This window comes from Dioscorea cayenensis, chromosome 10 (genome assembly GCF_009730915.1).
Source record: "Dioscorea cayenensis subsp. rotundata cultivar TDr96_F1 chromosome 10, TDr96_F1_v2_PseudoChromosome.rev07_lg8_w22 25.fasta, whole genome shotgun sequence".
Classification (NCBI taxonomy): domain Eukaryota; kingdom Viridiplantae; phylum Streptophyta; class Magnoliopsida; order Dioscoreales; family Dioscoreaceae; genus Dioscorea; species Dioscorea cayenensis.
In genome coordinates, this window is record NC_052480.1 from 8,379,742 (window position 1) to 8,401,729 (window position 21,988).

The 21,988-nt window shown below is 32.8% G+C and overlaps 1 protein-coding gene across 2 annotated transcripts; it reads left to right on the forward strand.

Moving 5' to 3' along the window:
- The first annotated feature begins 2,467 nt into the window (after positions 1-2,467).
- On the forward strand, positions 2,468-20,599 carry LOC120270449. 2 transcript variants are annotated; one of them, XM_039277455.1, is made up of 10 exons: positions 2,468-2,986; positions 4,851-4,942; positions 5,126-5,820; positions 6,649-6,719; positions 11,972-12,061; positions 12,141-12,326; positions 17,638-17,749; positions 18,276-18,380; positions 19,969-20,066; positions 20,256-20,599. In XM_039277455.1, the coding sequence occupies exons 1-7, from the start codon at positions 2,609-2,611 to the stop codon at positions 17,656-17,658; spliced, it is 1,533 nt and encodes a 510-aa protein (XP_039133389.1). In that variant the 5' UTR covers positions 2,468-2,608; the 3' UTR covers positions 17,659-17,749; positions 18,276-18,380; positions 19,969-20,066; positions 20,256-20,599. The 2 variants fall into 2 exon arrangements, with proteins under 2 accessions (XP_039133389.1, XP_039133388.1); XM_039277454.1 differs by lacking the exon at positions 17,638-17,749.
- Positions 20,600-21,988: the final 1,389 nt, after the last annotated feature.

The following is a 21,988-nucleotide window of genomic DNA, read 5'->3' on the forward strand; positions in this document are numbered from 1 at the left end:
GCCGTTGGGGACTAGGAGGCAGCGATTTGAAATTTTTTCTTTTTTCTTTTTACTTTTAACCCCTATAGAATTTAAATTTTATATATATAAGTATATAAATTTTAAGTTATTTGATTAGCCATTTGGATATATTTTTTTAATTTTTAGCACTTGTAAAATTTAAATTTATTAATGTATATATATATATATACTCTTAAAGGGTTTAGATGAGGGGTTTGGATTTTTTTTCCATTTTTACTTTTTAGACCATATAAAATTTAAAATTATTATATATATAAATAATATAATAAAAATTAAAAACCGGATCGAATTCGGATACCCGATTTTTAATTTCTCCCGATCCAGATCCAACTCGATTTTTATCTAAAAAATTCAGATCGGGTACCTGATCATTTTTTTTTATCGAATACCCAAAAAACATTTGGGGTCAAAAAATCAGATACCAGATTGGATCATCGGATCTTGATTTTTTTGCTCACCCCTATAAATTATATCTTTGGTAGACTCCTTTTATGGAAGACCTATCTTAAGAGTGGAATTATTCTTTCTTGAGAAAAGATCGGCTACTTATGGGCAGAACTATTCAAGGAGACTAATTATATATAGGAGATTGATTGAAAATTAATTGAGATTCGATTGAAGATTTAAAGATCCAAGCATGGATGATTGGATATCATGTTTGAAGATATTGAAGGCTAAACTTGAATGAGAGGAGATCAAGTTTAGTAACAATTTATCATGATTCATACGAAGATCATATGGGAAGACCAAACTTGGACTAAGTTTGAAAAAAAGATTGGGAGATCTTCGGTGACCATCTTTGGTGAGATGGTTGCGTGTGCCCTTGGTAGGCGTGACCCTTAGGAGAGGAACTTGCTGAAATGACGTGATGAAGGAAGCGGTTGCAAACAGGAGGAGATTGGGACGAGCCAACTGCTACGAAGTGAAATGAATAAACTGGTAGGGTTGAAGGTGTCTCAAGTTCAATTGCAATTGGCTAGAACTCAGTCATGTTCAGTAAGGTGGCAGTATTGCAACTGTGTATTGCAAAATCTAACTTTGGAAAGTGTCCAAGTTAGGAAGCCGCGGAGAAGTCTAAAAAAGAAAGATCTATTGGGATGTAGGTGCGTCTATATAAGATATCATGCTTGACGATTTAGGGTGAGCCACGAGTGAGAGACCCTTTGGTGAGGGTTGAGGAGAGTGGGCTTCGGGCAGTCTCAAGAGGACATTTTTTGTATTGATTGAGTAAAAGAGTGTTGTATACCTTATTCTATCATCTCTTTTAGTGAATTGTTTCTACGGGCTTAGCCTCCCAGATGTAGGCAAAGTTGTGCTGAACTGGATAATCAGCTTGTGTATCTTCTTTCTCTTGCATGATTGTGTGTATGTGTTTTTTAATTTCTTGAGAGTTTGGGTACTTATTATATACACACCTACCTCTCTAAAATTTAGATTAAACTTATTGTTTTTAAAAATTAAGTAACAATATACTTAATTAAATTTCAAATATTATTATCAAAATTATGATAATTATGTCGAATGCTATTTTTAACATATATTTATCTTTCCCACGCATAACTCAAAAATAACACTACTAAAAATAAAAATAAAAATAAAAAACATGTCGCTTTGCTGACGTAAGTAGCACTGGATTTTTTGGTCATGATGATGTAATCCTGAAGATGGTAATTACTTAATGAAGACTTGATGAATCATCACTGAAGATCAGGTAGCTTGTCTTGTGTCATTTATTTCGGGCATGATTTCTTTATCTTAAATAATTGACCATGTTCATCTGGTTGTGATGTCAATACAACCTGCCACCTCTGGTTTAATTTAAAATTTTTAATTATGATTTTTTTAAACATCACTTTCCATCTTTGATTTAATTTAATTTTATTTACTACACATTTAAACAAGGGAATTGCTACTTGATTCCTTTCCCAAATTAATTGTACAAGTTTGAAACCCCTCCCAACTCGGTTGTGTTCCAGTGGGATATATAATAGTTTGTCTATATTTATCAATTTTTTATATAATTTGAGTTAAAAATATTATATTATATTTATTTATTTATTGTATTTTTTTCCTATTCAAATTAATAACATTTTTTTATATATATACTTAAAAAAATGTTATTAGTGGTACTTCATTTCTTTTTTTTTCTCTCTATTTTTAATATTAAAAATAAAAAAAATTCAGAAATATATAAAAATTTCGAATTATCTTAAGCAAGAAAAATAAATTAAGTTCAAATTGAGAGGAACACACTAAATGCAACAAATATTTAAAAAAATAAATTCTAAGTCATTATAACTGTACTTTGTTTCTGACAACGCTTGTCTTTGTTTTATACGTATCAATTTTATAGCATATAAATTAATTTTGCAAAAAAAATAAAAAATAAAAAAAAAAATAAAAGACTGGAGAATCTGCATGAAAACCTCCAGAGACATCCCAAGAAATCATCCCAGCCACACTTTTCCACCCAACTTTCCCAATTCATCATCAATCCAAAGAAAAGAATGAAGTATTTTACAAGACAAGATTCAAGATTTCTCTCCAAGAAAACCACAACAAGATTCACACCATTTGCAGAGAAGCCATGGCTGCTGCTGCTGCGAAGGTCTGCCCTGAGAACGCGTTCAGGTACAATGGCTCACTGTGCGCTTGCAATCCTGGGATGTTCTTCTCCAATGGCAGCTGCTCGTTGTTTGCGACGTCGGAGAAGGACTGGTCGATTGGCTCCGGAGTGACTTCCACGCCGACGTTCTTGACCACTGTGCTGCCGCTGGAATCTATCCGAAGGATCACGCAGTCACAGGCTGTGCTGCTTGAGGCTACGTTGGTTGCGCTGGTGATCTGGTTGCTGTTCTGTGTGGGTGTGAGGTTTGGGAGGGTGGATGGTGGGCGGAGTGTCTGGTTTCGCATTCGGTGGTGGATTAGTAGATTGGATGTTTCCTTTGCCACCAACCATTGGCTGGTTTGGCTTCTCTCTCTTGGCTTGCTTGACATGATTACTTGATGTTTTTCATTTGCTTTTTGTTTGCGGATTTGGTTCTTGTTCTGTGTTTTTGTTAGTGTGTTTATGAGATTGGGATGGTGGTTTTAGCAAATTTCTAACTAATGGTTTGATAGATTGGCGTTATTTGTATTGAAATGTTAGAAAGCTGAAATTTTGAAGAGAGAACATGTAGTTATGAGCTTGTGATTTAGAGTTTAGTAATTTTCTGGGAAATGGTTTGATAGATAAGACTTTATTTCTGTTGAAATCTTGGAATTTTTTTTTTGAGATAATTGAACAATTGGGATGGAGGTTTCAGCAATTTTCTTTGAACGATTTGTTAGACATTATTTGTGTTGAAATCTGGAAAGCTGAAACTTTGAGATAATTTGTAATTATGAGCTTGGGGTGGAGGTTTTCGGAATTTTCTTTAAATGATTTGATAGACATTTTTCTCATCAAAATCTTGGAAAGGCTAAACTTTTGAGGAGATAATCTGTAGTTATGAGCTTGGGGTGGAGTTTAGGCAATTTTCTTCTAAATAGACATTATTTGTTTTGATATATTTTTTTTGTTTATATATATATATATATATTTAGTAAAGTGGATAAACCACGCATTTGTTTTGAAATTTTGGGAAAAAAATTTGAGGAGATATGTGTAATTTTCTAGCTTGGAATGGAGGTTTCTCTTTGAAATGATTTGATAGACATTATTCATGTTAAACTCCTGGGAAGCTGGAAGTTTCAGGAGGTAATTTGTAATTATGAACAGGGGTTGGAGTTTAAGCAATTTTATTTTAAATAATTTGATAGGTGTTATTTGGGTTGAAATTTTTAGAAAGCTGAGATTTGAAGTGATTTTGTGTTTCTTTGCCCTTGGTAACAATTCTTTCATTTTAGGAATATAATCGTACCATGCCAGCATGTATAGGATGGAGAAATCTTATATTATTCACTATTTTAACTATGCCAATGTTTTTTAAATGTCAGTTAAAATTGTGAGGCTTACTGTCAAACATTTAGGGGAAGTTCTATTGTAGTAAGCTCACACAAGAAAATTTGTGGTTAAACTTGCTCTATGGTTATGTTTAGTTTGCGCCCAGCTATACTGGAGTGGATAGTATTAATCATGACTGAGCAAATAGATGCAACTATCAGCTCCATTTCCTAGCTGATCTGGTTATTAGCTGTTAATAGCCATGGAAAGGCTATGATCATGTCTAGGTTACCAAAACATAAAGCGGTTAATTTGGATATCAGTTTCAACTGAATGTCTAATTATGGGTTAAAGAATGTTTTATCGACTGAATTAATTAATTGGTATCTATAACTCCAATAGCTCCTTTTGCATTAACAGGCATGACCTACTTGTATATGCAGGTTCATCAAAACTCTACTTTTTGTTTGTTAACTATTTATTTGAATAAAAGATTGCCCAGACAATTTAAGTTATCACAGTTGGAGAACACTTCTTTTTCCTCAAAATCTTCATTTGTCATAATCAGTTATGGTTTACACTCCTGTTTGGAGCTCTTCCTCTATTATATTGGATGGTTGATAATTATCAATTTTTTGAATTTTGTCCATAGCAATGAAAATTTAATGTTTTTTCTCAAAATAGGTCTTGACTACTTCTATACTGTTTAAATATTTATCTTTATTGTATAATTAGCTACATTGTGTCTAAAGATCAATTCATTTGCGTTTTTTTTGTATAAGATTGTCTTTACCTTCCTTTTTAAGATTCATACTACTTTTCTTTATGATTTCATAGGGAAAATACCTAAATTCAGCTTGCAAGGACCCGCTTTCTAACAAAATTTTATTTTCAATTTGTGTAGGATGATTGCCAGGTCGTACAAAAACGGCAAACAGAACTAGGTGGAACATTTTCTGTGGCATGCTGGATGCTTTTTGTTGGATTGTTGTCGGCGTGAGTAATGAATGGAATTCTGTTCTCAATTCAATAACTATGATTTTTTAATAATTATTTTATTTTATTTTTTGGGGCCAGCATTATGCATAATACTATGTTATCATGAATATTAGGAATTCCATTCTTAGTTTGGTCTCATCATTCAAAAATACCTCTCACTTGAATTTCCACTGATGGCAGGTTACTCTATCAGATTATAGCAAAAAGAAACATTGAGGTGCATAGAGTCAGACCAGCTAATGCCCCAGATTTATTAGCATTCGTGAATGATTTTGAATTCAACATCACGACAATTTCTAGTATGACTTGTTCTAATCTACGCAGTCCTGATACCTTGGTAACTGGGCTCCCTGGTTTTGTTGATTACAGAGTCTTCCCTCTGTCAACTTACATAAATTATCACTGTTATAATACCAGCATGGGACCAACTGTCTCTCTTAGATGCAGCAATTGTCAAGTTCCTCGAAGGGACCACTTTATTTCATGGCATTTTGTTGATCTTCCAAATAACCCTGCCACTGCTGTTGGTTTTCTGTTCAATCTGACTGCAAAAGAACATGGTTATGGCAAATATATGAGCTATGTTAATGGCACACTGAATTCAAATTCAGATAACAAGCCGCAAACCTTCAGAGGGCCAGACTTGAATATATTAAAGATTCATCTGTTTCCTCAGAACTATATTCGTTTGCATAAGTTAAAGCTCATTCAACCTCTATTTCATGACTTCATTCCTGGATCTTCAATAGCTGAAGTGAACAAGCTCCAGTCATCTCTTCAAAGTCCCAATGGTGGAATAATTAATACTACATTATATATCAGCTATCTTGCTGATTATGTTGTGGAGATTGACAAGGAAAATAATAATGGCCCTGGTAAAGATCTTTTCTATCATGTTGTATCATGTATTACTTTTAGATCCTCCATGTCTACATGTGCATATAACATATATTTCTCCTTTAATTTTATTTGTCATATGATAGCGAGTAAATTATTAATTTCACTTGTTTCTCAGAAAGAATGTATTCCATATCTATTGACATTGATGCACACTTAGGCAGTCGTCTTTCTGCTTCTTTCTTCGAAGAGTGAGTACTGACTCAATGAATTTCTCTAAGTTGAAAAGAGTATTGATGAATGCAGAATATTAAGAAAAAATAAAAATTAAATGAACAGGGCTACAAACGAATTACTGAAGCCATTGGGCCTCTAATAAAATCTGGCATTTCATTTGGTTGCATCTGAAGTATGAAACATGAACATATTGGCATCTTTATAATGTTGATGCATAAAAAAAGTGCTTTACAGATCGAAGGGTTAATAAAGTTGAAGCGAAATTTGGACTTGCTTTCTTGCAGACTAACTTTTAATTCTTTGGTATAATTCTGTATTCCATATTTTTTGCATGTCTTATACTCATCCTGTCATATTTACCAACAATTTAGGAAAGGACTGTAATGGCCTTTTATACTTTTGGTTGGCAAAATGCATTGTCTTTTCTGATTCTTGTTTCATTGGTGAATTACCAATTTGATTTATCATTTGATGCTGAGGGCATAAAGTTTCTATCGTGAGTTCCTTTAAGAGTTGTGACATATATCTATCTATCATGTTTTCTTCTGCTATTTGTTCTTCATTCTTATTGTCTTCCATTGATTACACCTACTAGGAATTTTGACTAATGTATTTTCTGATTTATGCAGTGGGTTTCCTTGCGGATATTGGTGGTCTCTATTCAATTAGCCTTGCAATTTTCCTTTACTTATTGTGGCAAGTAAGTGAGCTTCTTTTACTTATTTTCCCAGTCTCTCTGCTGATATTTTTCTGTAATCCTGAAGACGGATAAAGGGCCCTCAGCTATAGTAACTGTTTGTTAAGCAAGAAGAATTTAGAAACTTCAGGAAAATGGCTTTCAAAAGTACTGTGGAAAAGTTAGCTTGCTACTGATGTTCATCTTCAGTAGGCAATGGTTGACTAGCCTCTAGGCAAAATCTACTAATTGAGCATTTATCACATATTAACATGTAAATATGATTGCTAGTTTGGCTATCATTAAATAGAGTGGTTGGGGAGATGACATTAGAAGATTCTCTAGACAAAATGATAACCTGTGTAGGAGCAACCTCACTATTTGTCTTGGTCCTTTTGTAAATAGAAGTTTCACACTTGAAAAATGGAGGAAGATTACAACCATGAGTATCGACAAAGATAATGTCCTAAAGTAAAAATGATGTCAAACAAACTATGTTGAATTGCAGAAAATGAATATAGATAGGTGGCTAGAGAAATTGCTTATTTTATAATGTTCAACTAAGTGATGATGCTACTATAGAAGATCACCATTGTTGGATGTTAGATTCTTGTGAAGTTCAATTGGCATATTATCTATTAATCAATCAAGGATCTGCAAGCAAAGTGATGTTAGATTCTTGTGAAGTTTAATAGCCATATTATCTATTGATCAATCAATGAGATGCAAGCAAAGGGATAGTTGTGGGCTTCTTTAAAGATGATGATTAGGTGCAGTGAATGTAATTCTTAAAATCGTGTCTCTGTAAAGAAAACCACTGTGATTTAAGCAGTGAAATGAACAAACTTGATAGTTGATATGATTTGTTGTCCACCCTAAGCTAGTTGATCAAATATCTGACAACATAGCAGAAACAAATTTAAGTATCTAACTGCTAACATGGAAAAATGGATGGCCTATAAAATTTGGTCCTAGAAGTTTGAGCAAGCTGAGCAAATTGATGAAATTAGCAAAAAGCAAAGAGGAATCAAATTCAACTGATAGCATGAAAGGAGGATGGTAAAATTTGCTTCATTGATTTATATCAGTACACTTAGTGTTTTATGTCAAATTAAAAGAATCAACAATAAAAACAGTGAAATAAATAATTAGACAACATATAAATATTTTAGCTACTTGAGCAAGTATCTTTTTCTTTTCTTCTTTTGTTTGGTAAAGTTCTGTCTAGGTCCCTGAAAAGGTCAAACATTTGAGTTCCTCACTATACCTAATTGATGTTGAATTCAAAATTATTGTGCACTTGGTGATTTAATTAGCACGACCAAGTCAAGTCGTAGGACTAGGACCAAACATGTATTCTTCATGGGATGTGTATGGATTTTTTATCTTTTGTTAATTTGTAGATAGCAAAAATGGAATTAACGAATAAAAATGATCAAACACTAGGTAGAATGTGGAATTTGATACCATTTTGTTGGAAGGAGCACGAATCAAGATTATGTTTTAATCTGATGAACTTTTTTTTTGGCTTTGCTTTGGCTTTAATTAGACTTAAAATTGTAAATTTTGACTGTATAACATCTATGATCTAGTGACTTTAACATGTGAAAACTAGAACTCATATGGGAAAAGAAAAAAGGCTTGTTAATATTAAATCACTTCATATATGTATACACACACACACACAGACATCTATATTAACTTTAGTCTTAAGATGGGTATGAAATATATGTGATCTAATTCTGCTCACTAGGAAGAAACAAATAGAAATTATTTAGATTAGATATTGTCTAATATTGACATCCTTGATTTAAGTTTATGACTGACTTATTATTTTCAAGAACCGCTTGATGAACTAACATACTTGATGATTCGGCATGATTATATGTTAATGAGGCGAGCCTTTTTTTTTTGGTATCAAGGACTAAAAGAAAAGCATCCTATTTTTTACTTTTATTCTCTTGTACAAAACATAAACATCATGTGAACACATTAATTACTACTGATGTATCATTTGATTTGAGTTTATGTTTGATTGATTAAGTTGAATTACCATTTGTTAACCAGCATGATTATGTTAATGCTAGCATTCTTGCTGTACCATATGATCATTTGATTTGACTTTGTGTTTGATTGATTAAGGTGAATTACCATTTGTTAACTAGCATGATTTTGTTAATGCTAACATTCTTGCTGCACCATATGATCATTTGATTTGACTTTGTGTTTGATTGATTAAGGTGAATTACCATTTGTTAACTAGCATGATTTTGTTAATGCTAACATTCTTGCTGTACCATATGATTTGTACTAGTTAATGAACCAGGTTTTAAAAATTTCTAAACAGATTTTGAGTTTTCTTGTTTGTTATCTTTCCCATCATGTGACTGACTTTTGGTTTTAAGTTACAAAAATTTGACATTTCTACTTGTTAGTGCATTACTTTAAATGGAAAATAATTTTTCTAAATTTTTCATGAATGTGCCTGCCTTCTAGCGTGATCATATTTAATAAGTTGATATTGTTAATGATTGGCCTCCGACATGGTAAGTGATTGCATTTTTTGTTCTTATATGTGGTAGAATTCTTGCCTATTCCCATGTTCTCCTTTAATTTGATATGCTTTAACTGAATTTGATTATGCTTGTGAAATATTTTATTCCACTGAAACTCATATGATACCATTGTTTTGATAGCCATAGATTTGATTAAAATAAATATAAAATCCTCATATGTATAATATAAATCATCATATATGTATAAGTAAACCATACAACTTTGGATCTTAATTTGTGGTTGCACTCATTTGCATGTCACAGTCCTTTCAATTTAACACAATACTTCAAAATGCCACTTCAACTTTCTTAGTTGCCATTTTTTTGACATTGGTGGCTTTGTTGATGCCCATCTTTGGTGCCTATGCTCACACTTTTGTGGGTTGCCCTTTGCATACGTATTTAACTTGGGATTTTTTTCCCTCCTTTGTAATATAATGGTTGGAATCCATATTCTTCTATATCTTTCCCTTTTGAATTCATGACTATTGGATTCGGCAAGATTCGCTTTAAGATTTGTTCTCCTCCAAGTCTCATCTTGGCTAATCCATTTTGCGATCAACATTTCATTAGCTTTCTATGATAAACATTGGCCTAATGCTATGTGTGGATTTTAGCAACATCACTGTTGATGCTCGCCCAAGTGTTGCTAGGACATGGGTGCGGATCTTGAGTATCCAAGCATAATAGAGTATTTGAGACTTAAACTTAGTAAAACCACCAAGGTCTTAGCTGTGTATGTTAACCAATTGTTTTCTAAGAAATGGAAGACATTATAATAAAACATGACAATTTCGTGGAGAAATGAAATTTAGTTTAAGCAAGATAAATTCCTAGAATCATGAAAATTCACGTAAGTACTGATAATCAAAAGTATAGAGATAAGGAAACAACAAGGTAGTTTTAGAAAAACAGTAGATCGAGATTAAAAATCAAAGGAGAAATTAAGAGTGAGTGTTGAGCACTAGATCAAGGTCAAGAAAAAAACAAAAACCCAAATCCTCTTGTGCATTTAAGAACTCAGGTTGAAAAAGGTACAATAGGATCACGAAAGAAACGCATGATCCGAACATGTCCCCATGATCATCCTGTATCTAAGGAAGAGACATATTCATGTATGAGACATATTTGGGTAACACTGCTTCTATGTTTACTTGATGAGGACCGTGAATGTTGTAGTGTGGCTTTTGTGCAACAACATTCCATATCAGTGAATTGTTTACTTTTATTATTATATTTATTTTGGTTTGGGTGGTTGGTGTTTTTGGGGGGGCGTACGTAATGATCATGAAGAAAAAAGGATTGGAAAAAGAGGAGAGAAACCAAAATACCTCTAATCTAATGAACTATTCGTAAAAAGGACATACACTCAGAAAATAAAAAATAGAGCACTAAATTGAAAACTCAAATACATAGCTCACACTTCCAATGAGCAGCTTTCCTCATGCTAATAGATAGATAGCATATGCCATGCTTATATGGGTTAGATAAGCCAATTTCACTCAAGGCTCAAACTTGAGTATAAAAGAAACTTAAACTTTTATAGGCTTTAAGTAAATTGTAATCAAAATCTAATAAGGTAAATCTTGAATTCGTCTAAAGTTTATAAATGTTGGTTCAAATGCTGTAATATATTTTTAGTCTTATTGACAGACAATTAATAATTATGTTTCATTAGAATGACACTATAAGATTGTAATGCATTTTTTTTATTTTTTTGCATGCCATGTCATGAAGTTAACTGTTGCTTGACAATATGTGTGAAAGTTTACATATTGCATTGCATTACTTTTTACCAACATGTGCCAATATGGCTTGCATAGATAATCAATCTTGTTGCAAAATTTTGCTCTGAAAATTTCTCAAAATTGAAATGGTTTGATCTTGGACTGAAACTGAGATCAGGTCCTGATATCAGGCTTGACCTAATCAAAGCTCCTTATCAGGATTTGAAAAACTGGACCCTTTGGAGTAACTATCGTAAATTTCTCAAAATTTGCTTTAATTCAGTTTAAATTTGACAAAATCTAGGCACAGTTAAAAAATAATATCACTTTATTCAGGTGGATTTGGTATAATCATGCTTAAGTAGTGCGGTTTGTATATTCGAGCATAGGTTGAGTTTTCAAATCTAGCTAATTGGTGGATAGAGTGCTAGATGGAAGGTTGCTACATTGCTTGGATATGACATGCCAAATGAAGTCTAGAGAATCAAAATGTTGTAAGTTAACCATGTGTCTATAAGAGAAAATCCACTTTTCTAACTAATGAGGGCATATGAAAATAATGAATGGTTTCATAAATGCAGTTTTTTTGCTGAAAGCAGTTTCTAGTTATTTTGTATTCTATATTTCAAACCTCCATCACACTTTTATGAGGTAATAACTAATTAGTAGATGATTTCTCTAAAGGATTTAGATATGCACTTCATTGAGAATTTAAATTAAGAACCTTCTTTAAGCTTTCTCCAAATGTATTAGCTGATGCATGGCCACATGGTGGTTAGCTTTTGGTGTTTAGTCTTTAGATATGCCTTAAAGCTTTGGTAGCCTTCAGTGCTCAATTTAGTTGGTGATTTTCTCTTTTACTTATGAGCAATAGGTTGCTTTCTTTATTAATGATAGTTTTCCTGGAAACTTAATAGTTGCATGCACTAAATTGATGCAAATAAATTGTTTTGGGAATTGTTTCATTAGCACTTATAGTATGATTATTTTGTAGTGTGAGGGAAGATTCAAGAAATTGCGCTATGAGGATAGTGTCATGAGGGAAATCAAAAGCCGGAGACGTGCTCAACGAAATTGGAATAAGGTATTTAACTCTGGAAGCAAGCAGCTTTACGTTTAACACTAAAATTCAAAAATTACATGTTGAATTTTCTCCCTTGTAGTTGAGGAAATTTGTGATGTACACATGGGGCCCTAGTAACTTGGATGGGAATGGCATGATTAATAAAGGGAAAGGCAAGTTTAGGTTAGATTATTCTTGCGGTATTGAATCTTTGCATAACAGAGAACAACCAAGAAGAAAAGATACTAACTGCTCCAACAAAATGGTTGACTTCAATGTTGAAACGGTGAGCTAATGCTCTATTTTTTACTATTATGTCATATATTATAATTTTACATGGCTATGCATAATAAATTCCTTCAAAGAAGATAAACTATACATTTTGTTACAAAGTGCTTTCCTGAGGCTATGTTGAAAGATATGTGAGTTTGACTTTTCACTGTGTTACTTCTCTTATTTTTAGAAATATTTATCCTAAAAGAATATATAAATATATTATCAGATCTTGTGCACTTCTGTTTTTATAGTTATTTTAAGGTAAGTTTTCATTGATTTTTTCTACGATGAAATGGCTATTCATTTTTCTTGAAATTATTTTTGAAGACTGGCATGGTAGAGACTTGTGTGTTGCCAAGAAATGGTTTCGAAATGTGAATCTTTATATAGCTTAAGGTTACCTAATTTTGTTTGTTGCTGTAATGCTAAACCATAAATTCATTTGTAGTTCCTTATGGACTCTGTTTTCAAGTAGATCTATGATTCATTAATGATGATGATGAACTAAGTTTTGGATATGGTCGAGTTTGACCGAGGGTTCCCTCATTGTCAAGGAATTCATGGGAGGACGAAGCTGATGTAGGCCAAGTTGATATGTTTGCTTTTATTGGGATATATGTGGTTGGAAATTAAACCTCCTTTGACAAGTTCTACAAATATGTCCTACTTGTATAAAAGCTAAATTCTTACTTCACAATCTTCATCCAAATCATGGAGACTTAGAGACTTACAGGATATGTATCAGCAAAAAGCCAAGATAAGATGGCAATTAAGATAATGATAGAAATCAAGCTAATTAAATAAGGATAACATAACCCAACTAGAACTAGGACAAGGCCAAGTAAAATAAGATAACACAACCTAACACACCCTGTCAAACTGAACTAAGATAACACATTCTAAACACGCCCTCTCAAGCTCGAGAATGAAGATCACATGATGTCTGACTTACACTTTAGAGTACTAATTGCTAAGTTTTGTGAAAAATACTTGATTTATTTTAAAAATGACTTAGATCTTTTGTTGAAGTCTTCAATTACGCCATCTGCATTATTAATAGTAGCACTTGAACAAAAACAAGTAAGTCTCTATTAGTAGTAGGAGAAGAGCATCCAACTCTTCAGTAAGATGAAACATTTTGCCTCTTAGAGAGGCAACTAGTCAATGTATCTTATGAAATGAATCAAGCCATGCCATCAAGATCATAAATCAAGAAGGATTCTCGAGCAATGGTTTCTCGCTTGGCAAATCTTAGTCTGAGCCCCACTTTTTTGACTCCAAGACATCACAGAGAAGTGACCCTGCAATTTTTAAAAACTAATATGTTGACAGCTATTTTTCTCAACAATGCCATGAACCAATAAAGATGTCTAAGCTTTTTATTAGAAGACTGCAAATTAAAGCTAGCAATTGAGAGAGGGTTTTGGATTAGCTATTACATATAAAAGTAGAATGATATTATTACAACAGATTGTGAATTAGCAGTAGTATGCAAACTTGGTCTGGTATTATACAAACAGTTATCATCTAAACTACTATTTCCTTTCTCTATGGAGTTGCACATTGAAAAAGGCATGGATAAAAGGAAACTACTTTATAATGAGTCAATTCTTTATTATAATAACTCAGGATGAAGGGATCATCCTAACTTTCCAAATCTTTTTGCTTTATTCCATATATTTCCCTTCTTATGCTAACAACTCTTAGGGCAGGGAAGAATTTGCCAAGATATAATTTCACTATGTTTGTCTTTGTAGTATTAGACCTAGGAGGCAAATAAAATAGCCAATCTTTGGCTTTATCACTTAATGAGAATGGAAAAGCTTGCAACTTACTTTGCTTCTCATATATAAATTGCGGTTTCAGACTTAAATACACTACATGAAATTCCTTGAATGCTTATGAAGATCTTCATTCTCAAGGCCATGAAAGATAGACACAAGTATATCAAGCTATACTAGAACTTAAAATCTATCCAAGTTTGGATATTCAATGCAATAAGGTTGTTGAGTCAGATCCAATGCTACCAGTTCTCTCAAAGTTTTCTCCTTATTAGCCATTGTTGCTTTGACTTTTGAGTCACTAGAAGATTCTATCAAACCAAAGTGCAGACTCCAATCTAAGAGATTAAGAGGAAAATGCTTGCTTGTTATGTAATTTGGCCTTTCCTTAATCTCCTAGTCTTAATCTCATGATCGTACTGAAGTTCTCTTGCAAAAGAAAATTGAGACATAAAAGAAATAAATTTGGTTTGACACTAGGCCCTGGCAACAATGCGTAAATTATGGTGGGTGTCAAAGCCAACAAAGTTAGTCTTTCTCTATTAACACAAATAAATTATGTATAATGGTAAGAAGGGTTGAGCCCATAGGGATTAATGAAGCTTATTTCTTTATAAAATTACCAAAACAAAATAAAGAAAAAAAGGGTTTTGAAACTAAAATCAAAATAAGGCAAAGTAAATAAACAAGAATGCAAATTAATGAAATTCAATAATAATGAGTATCTAGCTAGCCCAAGTTATAATTTTAGTATTGATTCATTGAATTGATCATTGATGTAAAGATATGCCTCTTGCTCCTTGAGACATTGGTTATGGTATTAACAAGCTTTGACAACCTGTCTCGCCTTACCTCCATGACCAAAACAAGTTGTTTGATGATTTCCTTTATCAATAAACAACCCTAAATAGGCTCTTAAGATGTAATTTACCTAAAGCATTAAATTTCAATGGGACCACCAATTCTAGCCAACAAACACACAAACTTAATTCATTTATACTATATTATTTATCCACATAACATGAGTAGAATACTTTATATTAAACCATGTTATTTTACCTCCAATTATGAGAACAATCAAACAATTACGGATTTAACATTCTAATTAACAATATTATTTTGATAAATGAGCAATAGGCCCTCACAATTCTTGATGAATTAAATTTTAATTATTCTTAGATTAGAAAAGAGAGCTTAGTTGCACATAGTTCTCAAAGAAAACATCGAGAAAAGAAAGAAGATTCCTTCATCCTGCTCTTACTTGGGTTGTTTCCCCTTTAAAGAAAATATGAAAAATTCAGAAATGCCCTTATCCTCCTAATTCAATAAAATCCCAAATGTCTAACCTATTCCACAAAACACATAATTATAATCCATAGTTATAAGCATTTTACCAATCAAAACATAGGGAATTGATATATAATATGTGTACATTATGCATGCTATTAGTAAGCTTTTGTGACAACAAGATCAAGGGCCATGAAATGAAGACCAGTCAAAGATTCAAGTTGGATCACATTGGTTATTCTGCTTCAATAGTTCCATCATGCATGAGTTCTCTGGCATGAATGAGTGACTTTTATTTTGATTATAGAATAAAGCCAACTCAAGAGAAGTTTTAAGTAAATTTACAGAAAAGGAAGATATGGTCTAGCATACTCAAGAAGCAACGGCTTGGTATCCATGCCTCTATCAATTTTCTAGTCTAGTGTGAAGGAGAGAAATAATAGGTCATGTGATATTTGTATGAATGGACCAGGTGCATATGTTAACTTGCAAACTATTCCAAGCCATGGTGCTCTGTTGAATTCTTTAAAAAATGATAAAGAAAGACAAGCAGACTCCATAACTGATTCATTTATTGTTATAGCTCCTGAGTTGGTTATTTCAAGAAAGAAGAGCAACAAGATTTGAGTTAGCAGAGTAGAAAATGTACAATTTAATCGAATTGTCCCTATTTTTTACAATTTCTTTTCATTGTCTATTTTACATTTTCTATCAGTTGTTTCAAATGCTACGAGAAGGAAACATAAAAAATTTGACTATATATAATGCGCCAAGTTGATCAACCGACATAGGTTACTAATCTTTCTGGTGTAAGGGATGATGTTGCCAGACTCTGAGGAAGTATTAGCACTAGAGCTGACATTTGCACACTAATTAGCAATTCTCAATTTATAATTTAGGATGTATCTAATCAAACAGTTGAAAGGGTTGTTAATGGTGCTTAAGATTGATTGCGTGTGAGTGTGACCAATGTGTTCATTTCAATGGTGATTGATATTTGTGGGTTTATCTTATCTGCGCAGAGATGGAGAGGAAGAAGATTTTGAAGATGATGGCCTTGCATCAACACATTTGTTAACAAGCAAGGTCTAGTGGCTGTATTCTTTGTAGGATAGGAAATTGATTTTGCCATGAACACTTTGTAGGTTAGGTCTTAGTTATAGGCATAAGCACTGAATAATGTATCAAAGACCCATCTTTGTTGTATATTTCATGCATGCTAACACCTGTTCACAACAGGGCCAAATTTTATGGTCTCCAATATCCTTTTTATGGCTCCAATGGAGAGTGATGGACAGCCTGCTTTTTTGTGTCACTCCTCTTGTCTGTAGTCAAATAAATTTGCGAATGAATTCATAGTTGATAAACTATTAAACACATAAGGTCATCAAAAATAGTGCTGGTACTAAAAGAAATCAACATAAATAATGATATCAAGAGGCCCTTCCTTTGTTCAAGTTCTCGATGGTGCAATGTAATGCTCCCATTCTTTCTCCTAAGAAGAATAAATTACAAGCCTTTTTTTGTCTGATTATAATCAAATTGGTTGATTCCATGCCCTATGTCAGATCCCTTACAATGATATCTAAAAGGTAGAGCAACATATCATCTAGAGCGTTATCTTCTCAAACAATATATCTAAGAATTTATAACCTTCATGCTCTCCCTTGATTTCTAATAATTTCAACATGATCTTTGAAATCTTTATGTTGGTCACTCAATTCTTTTGATCTCCAGAGTTCAAGAACATCAAACAAGAAAAAGGTTCTTCAAATGCATTGGTAACAATAATTCTATTACCACCTTTGCCTGGTTGTTGCTTTTATTCATTCTAGACCTTCTAGTGGTCAAACAAGTCAAGTGGTATAAAGTCTTTGACGGCTCCTTATACTAATTACAGGATATTTGACTTTGCTTCACTTTGTCTAGCTATTACCTCCATTTTTGAAAGCATAAAAAATCATGATCCAACTTGGAGGATGCTCTTTATTTTGAATGTCTCTATGATATAGGAGATTGAACTTGTGAGCGGTTTCAGTTTATAACTATTATTCAACTCTTACTATTTGTTATGTCTATTCTTCAAGTGTTTGTCAATAATGAACTTTCGACCTTTTATCCATCGAGCTTGTAAACTGTTTATGAACTGTTTAAGGTTAGTTTAGTAGACATTGATTCCGATTGTCATTTGATATTGTCTATTGATCGATTGGTTTCATGAAAACTTCACTTTTTTATTTCTTTTGTTGCAAGGTTACAAAGATCGAGCCCTAATACACTGAAACTCCTGTGGTTTCTATAAGTAATCAAATCTGCATTATTTAGCTTACCTGCTTATCTGCATTTTTCTGTTGGTGGATTATAGGTATGATTTGCAATGGAATTGATAAGTAATTAGTTTTTTCTGCATAAGACTAGAGCTTTAGGATGTATTATTTTGGTATTCTCTTTGACTACTTCTGTTTTACTTTTGTTGTTTTTTTGAAGATTTTGATTTTGATGCTTTCCCAAATAATTATTTCTTGGCACTCTCCTTAGCCTCAACGTGATGTGTTGAAGGGACTATATGTATTTTCATGAATCTTAATCGGGCTATTTCTGTATGCTCTAATTTTTTTTTTTAAATCTTTAATGAGAATATTTTTAGGCACTTCCTGGGCTTTTTCAGTTGAGTCAAATCTAGATAGCTTGTTTGGTTTCCATCTACCATGTGGAAAGTGTGGAAATTCAACTGGTTTTCCTATGTATTGCTTTGTCTTCATTTAAATGGTGGTTTGTCTATTTAACTTTTGGTTAATTATTCAAACTTTTCTTTGTCCTTATTTGGTTAAGTGTTTGTTGCATACTCTATTTTACCTCATATTTATGGTATTGCCAATGCTTTTATACAGAGGATACTTGACATCAAAGATGGCAGCGAAAGATAAATTATTTTTGCCAAGCAAGAGCATCTTAGTCTATTTTGCTTACATGAGGAACTGTTTCATCTTTGGAGGGTAAGATGCTACCTAATGCTTTTGCAAATTAAGCCATAAATGTGCGTGAAACTTTTACTATCTTTTTCTTATTGTTGAATTATAAAAACCATACATATCAATTCTAGGAGAGATCAAAAGTTTCCCTCTATGATTATCATTTAATTCATTTCCATCAATTAGAATGATAGTGCCAATTCTAGGTGCTCTGTGTTAATACGTTGACAGTAAAGGAATCATCTCGATAAAAGCAATGAATTGCTTAGCATTCATATATTGTTGCTTCACCATCAAATGCTAAGAGGATTGCTCACTTATGCTTCCACTTCACCAAATAGATTATGTTATCTTCTTCTTTAACCTCCGTAATTTTGTTATTTTGTGGCTGTTGTGGTGGATGGTCATGTACATTATTAGTTAATTGCATGTACATTTTTTGTGGCTGTTGTGGTGGTTTATCATTTTCTTATTTTTAGGTTCTGTGTTTCTATGGTGCTAGCTAATTGGAAACAAAATCAATAACCCAGTACGGATATATGTGTGAACTTACATGGTCACAGTAATAAATCTACGTTAATTACTTGTTAATATATATACACACACATATATATAAATTGTTGTGGACAGTATGATGGTTTAGGTCATTCCTTGATAATAGTTTAAGCAAATAATTTAGAGCGTAAGCTTAACTTTTGGTATCATAGTTTGTTCTTGGTCTGTTGTTGTTGATGTGAGTAATGTGAGTGCCATATTGAGTTATGGACTATTAATTATGGAGACCTGGCTTTCTATCATAAAACTTCTTTGTTGCAGCTAATGTTATGAATGCTCACCATGTCTTATTGCTTCCTTCTCCCACCACTTATATCTTATGATAATCTGGCTCAACATAGCTGAAGACAAGTTAATAGTGCTAATTTCAGTTCAAGAAATTCCATTTAAAAGAAAATAGGAATAATCAGGGCCTATTTAACTCAACTGGGTCACATCAACACTGGTTAAACAGAAACTGATGCTGATTGCATTGATTCACTACATATCCAACATCAATGCAAGTTTAGCTTGGAATTAGATGAACCTGTCCAGATTCTAATGAAATCATAAAATGATGCATAACATCCTTTGCAAAGGGGATGTATAAAAGAAATTTATCCTTAAAAGGATTTTAATAAACTAATTTATCACAACTTCATGAATTCTGAAACATTTGGCCATTTGAAACAGAATATGGGGAACAGTGACTTTCATGAGGGGGTATGATGGCTGTATATGAATGCATACTATGTAAATCCTATGACATTAACAGTTGTATCATATGTGAATGTCGCCTTGTTTTCCTATTCCTGACTATATAATTGAATAAAACAAATTGATACATCTATTGTCATGATATGAATTTTTCAGATGTTTGCCCTACGCTCATATGGATGCAATATTGCTATCCTTGTTATCATCATCATTATTGAACAAATCCTACTTTCTTCTGTCAAATCCTTTTTTTATTTATTTTTCTTTTTTCTAAGTCATGTGTCAATAACCATTGCTGAGCCATTCATTAGTTCTTTTCCCAATCCATGTGTTTCCCAAACAGTAGTTCTTTCTGCTGCAGAATTGCTGATGTTCGGATGACTTCAAAGTTTGGTTTAAGGGGCCCATACATTTGCTTGACTCTTTGTAGGACTATGTCTTCCAGACGACTGCTGAAAGGTAAACTTCATTTACATTCAAACAATTCCATAAATTGCATCAACAAAAATTGAACATGTGAGACTTTTATCCAGAAGGTTAGGAAAATCACATTGCTTAATTTCTCCATTTGCAAATGGCAATGGATTTTTCTTGTTGCTGTTTTCATGTCCTTGGAGCTGATGTATCTTTTTGGTGGAATGACTACAGGATGCCGTCTACTAATTGATGTTTTACGCATCCGTTACCATTTAGTGATTCCTCATGCATGGAGTATCTGGAAGAATCCCCTGGATATTCCTTGAAGGCTAATCATTTGAGAATGGAAGTCATGTTTGTCTGTAAATTGTGCATTTTAGAATCAATAGTTATTGTTTCAGGCTTTGGATATCACCATATTTGCCATAATGATAATGTGAATACAAAGGAATTGAAAATTACTGTTACTTGTGATGTTATTAGTATCGTTAGTTCAGCTCATAATTGTAATGCAACTTAAACTTACACCGGAAAGCTCATATTGTGAGCTCATAATTACAACTACTGTTCATGAAGATGGTTAAGCTTTTGTCTGCCCACTTATGGGGTTGCTTCAAAGTCTTCAAGCACTTTGCATAAATTTCAGTGTTTGGTTTGATAAAATATTATATTTGGTGTTGTTTGAGCAGGAATTTATTGTTTTTCCATTAAGGTTTACCATATAAATACGTGATATTGTGTGGCTGAAAACATATTGTGTTTTGGTGTTGCTATGGGTTTAAAAGTATAAATCTCTCTTACTGATGTTGCTAGTAAGAAGCATTATCATCATAATGTTAGTAGTAATAGGCAAATTGTGATAACTCCAAGGTATCTTTGTTCATCTGTTTTTTCTTGGTATATTCTCATTGATTTCTCTTTCGCATGGATGATAGTAATTAAGGTGAGTAGTTCCTAAAGAAGTACATATGTTTTTTCTGATGCCTAAAATGGTTAAGAGTTAGTATAGAAAATTAAATCATTTTTCATGCTTCTTAGCAGAGGTTTTTTTTTTAATTTTTTTTTAATTTTTTTTTTTAAAAAAGCGCTAGGCTAAAGAGCAAAAAACTCAACTAATAACAAGGGAAAGGAAAAGGACAATTCCAAACACATGCTCCACTCCCTGGTAGTATCAGTGAGCCATCTAGACACCTCAAGCCCTTGTGGAACTAAAATAAAGATCATTGTTGCCAACGATCAAATGGTCTATTGGTATACGGATCGTCGATAGAGCTCTTCACTGAGTGGTGAGAGTTTGATTCTCGGCTGAGGACACATTCTGAGAGATGTGAGTGGTGGTTGTGCAGGTGATCCCAACGTCTATGTGTGCGTGGGTCCTGTCCTCACTTGCTCCATCGAAGTTTGTGCAGATTTCTGATGTTTAGTAGGGTTTTCAGGCGGTATGTTCCTCTTATCAAAAATAAATAAATAAATAAATAAATAATAAATAAAGATCATTGTATTGTTTAACCAATTTCTGAAGTGGCTTATGTTTCCCACCCACTGATGTATATATATCCTGTGCATCATGTTCTTCCAATAGGAATATGGTGGCACAAACTTGATAATGCTGGGAATGTCGGTATCTCACTTGACATTATTGTCATCAACTAATGCAAGACAATATCTTCGGTCAGCTTAAAAAAAATAATGTTTTTGTTGTATCATCAACAAAGTTTTAATACAACTTTTAAACAACAGTGTTATAACAAAGTGAGAGTGGTTACAATATGGTACTAATATGAGTAGGTGACACTAAAACAACATAGTGTTACAATACATTAACTAAAAAACAAACAAACAAACATAGTCAAACTCAAATGCAAGAGTGGGTTTTGATAATCTTACAAGCATTAAAAATACAAATAACATACTTGAAATATAGTAAGTAGAGTTGATGATTAGTTATTATAGGACTTTTTGGA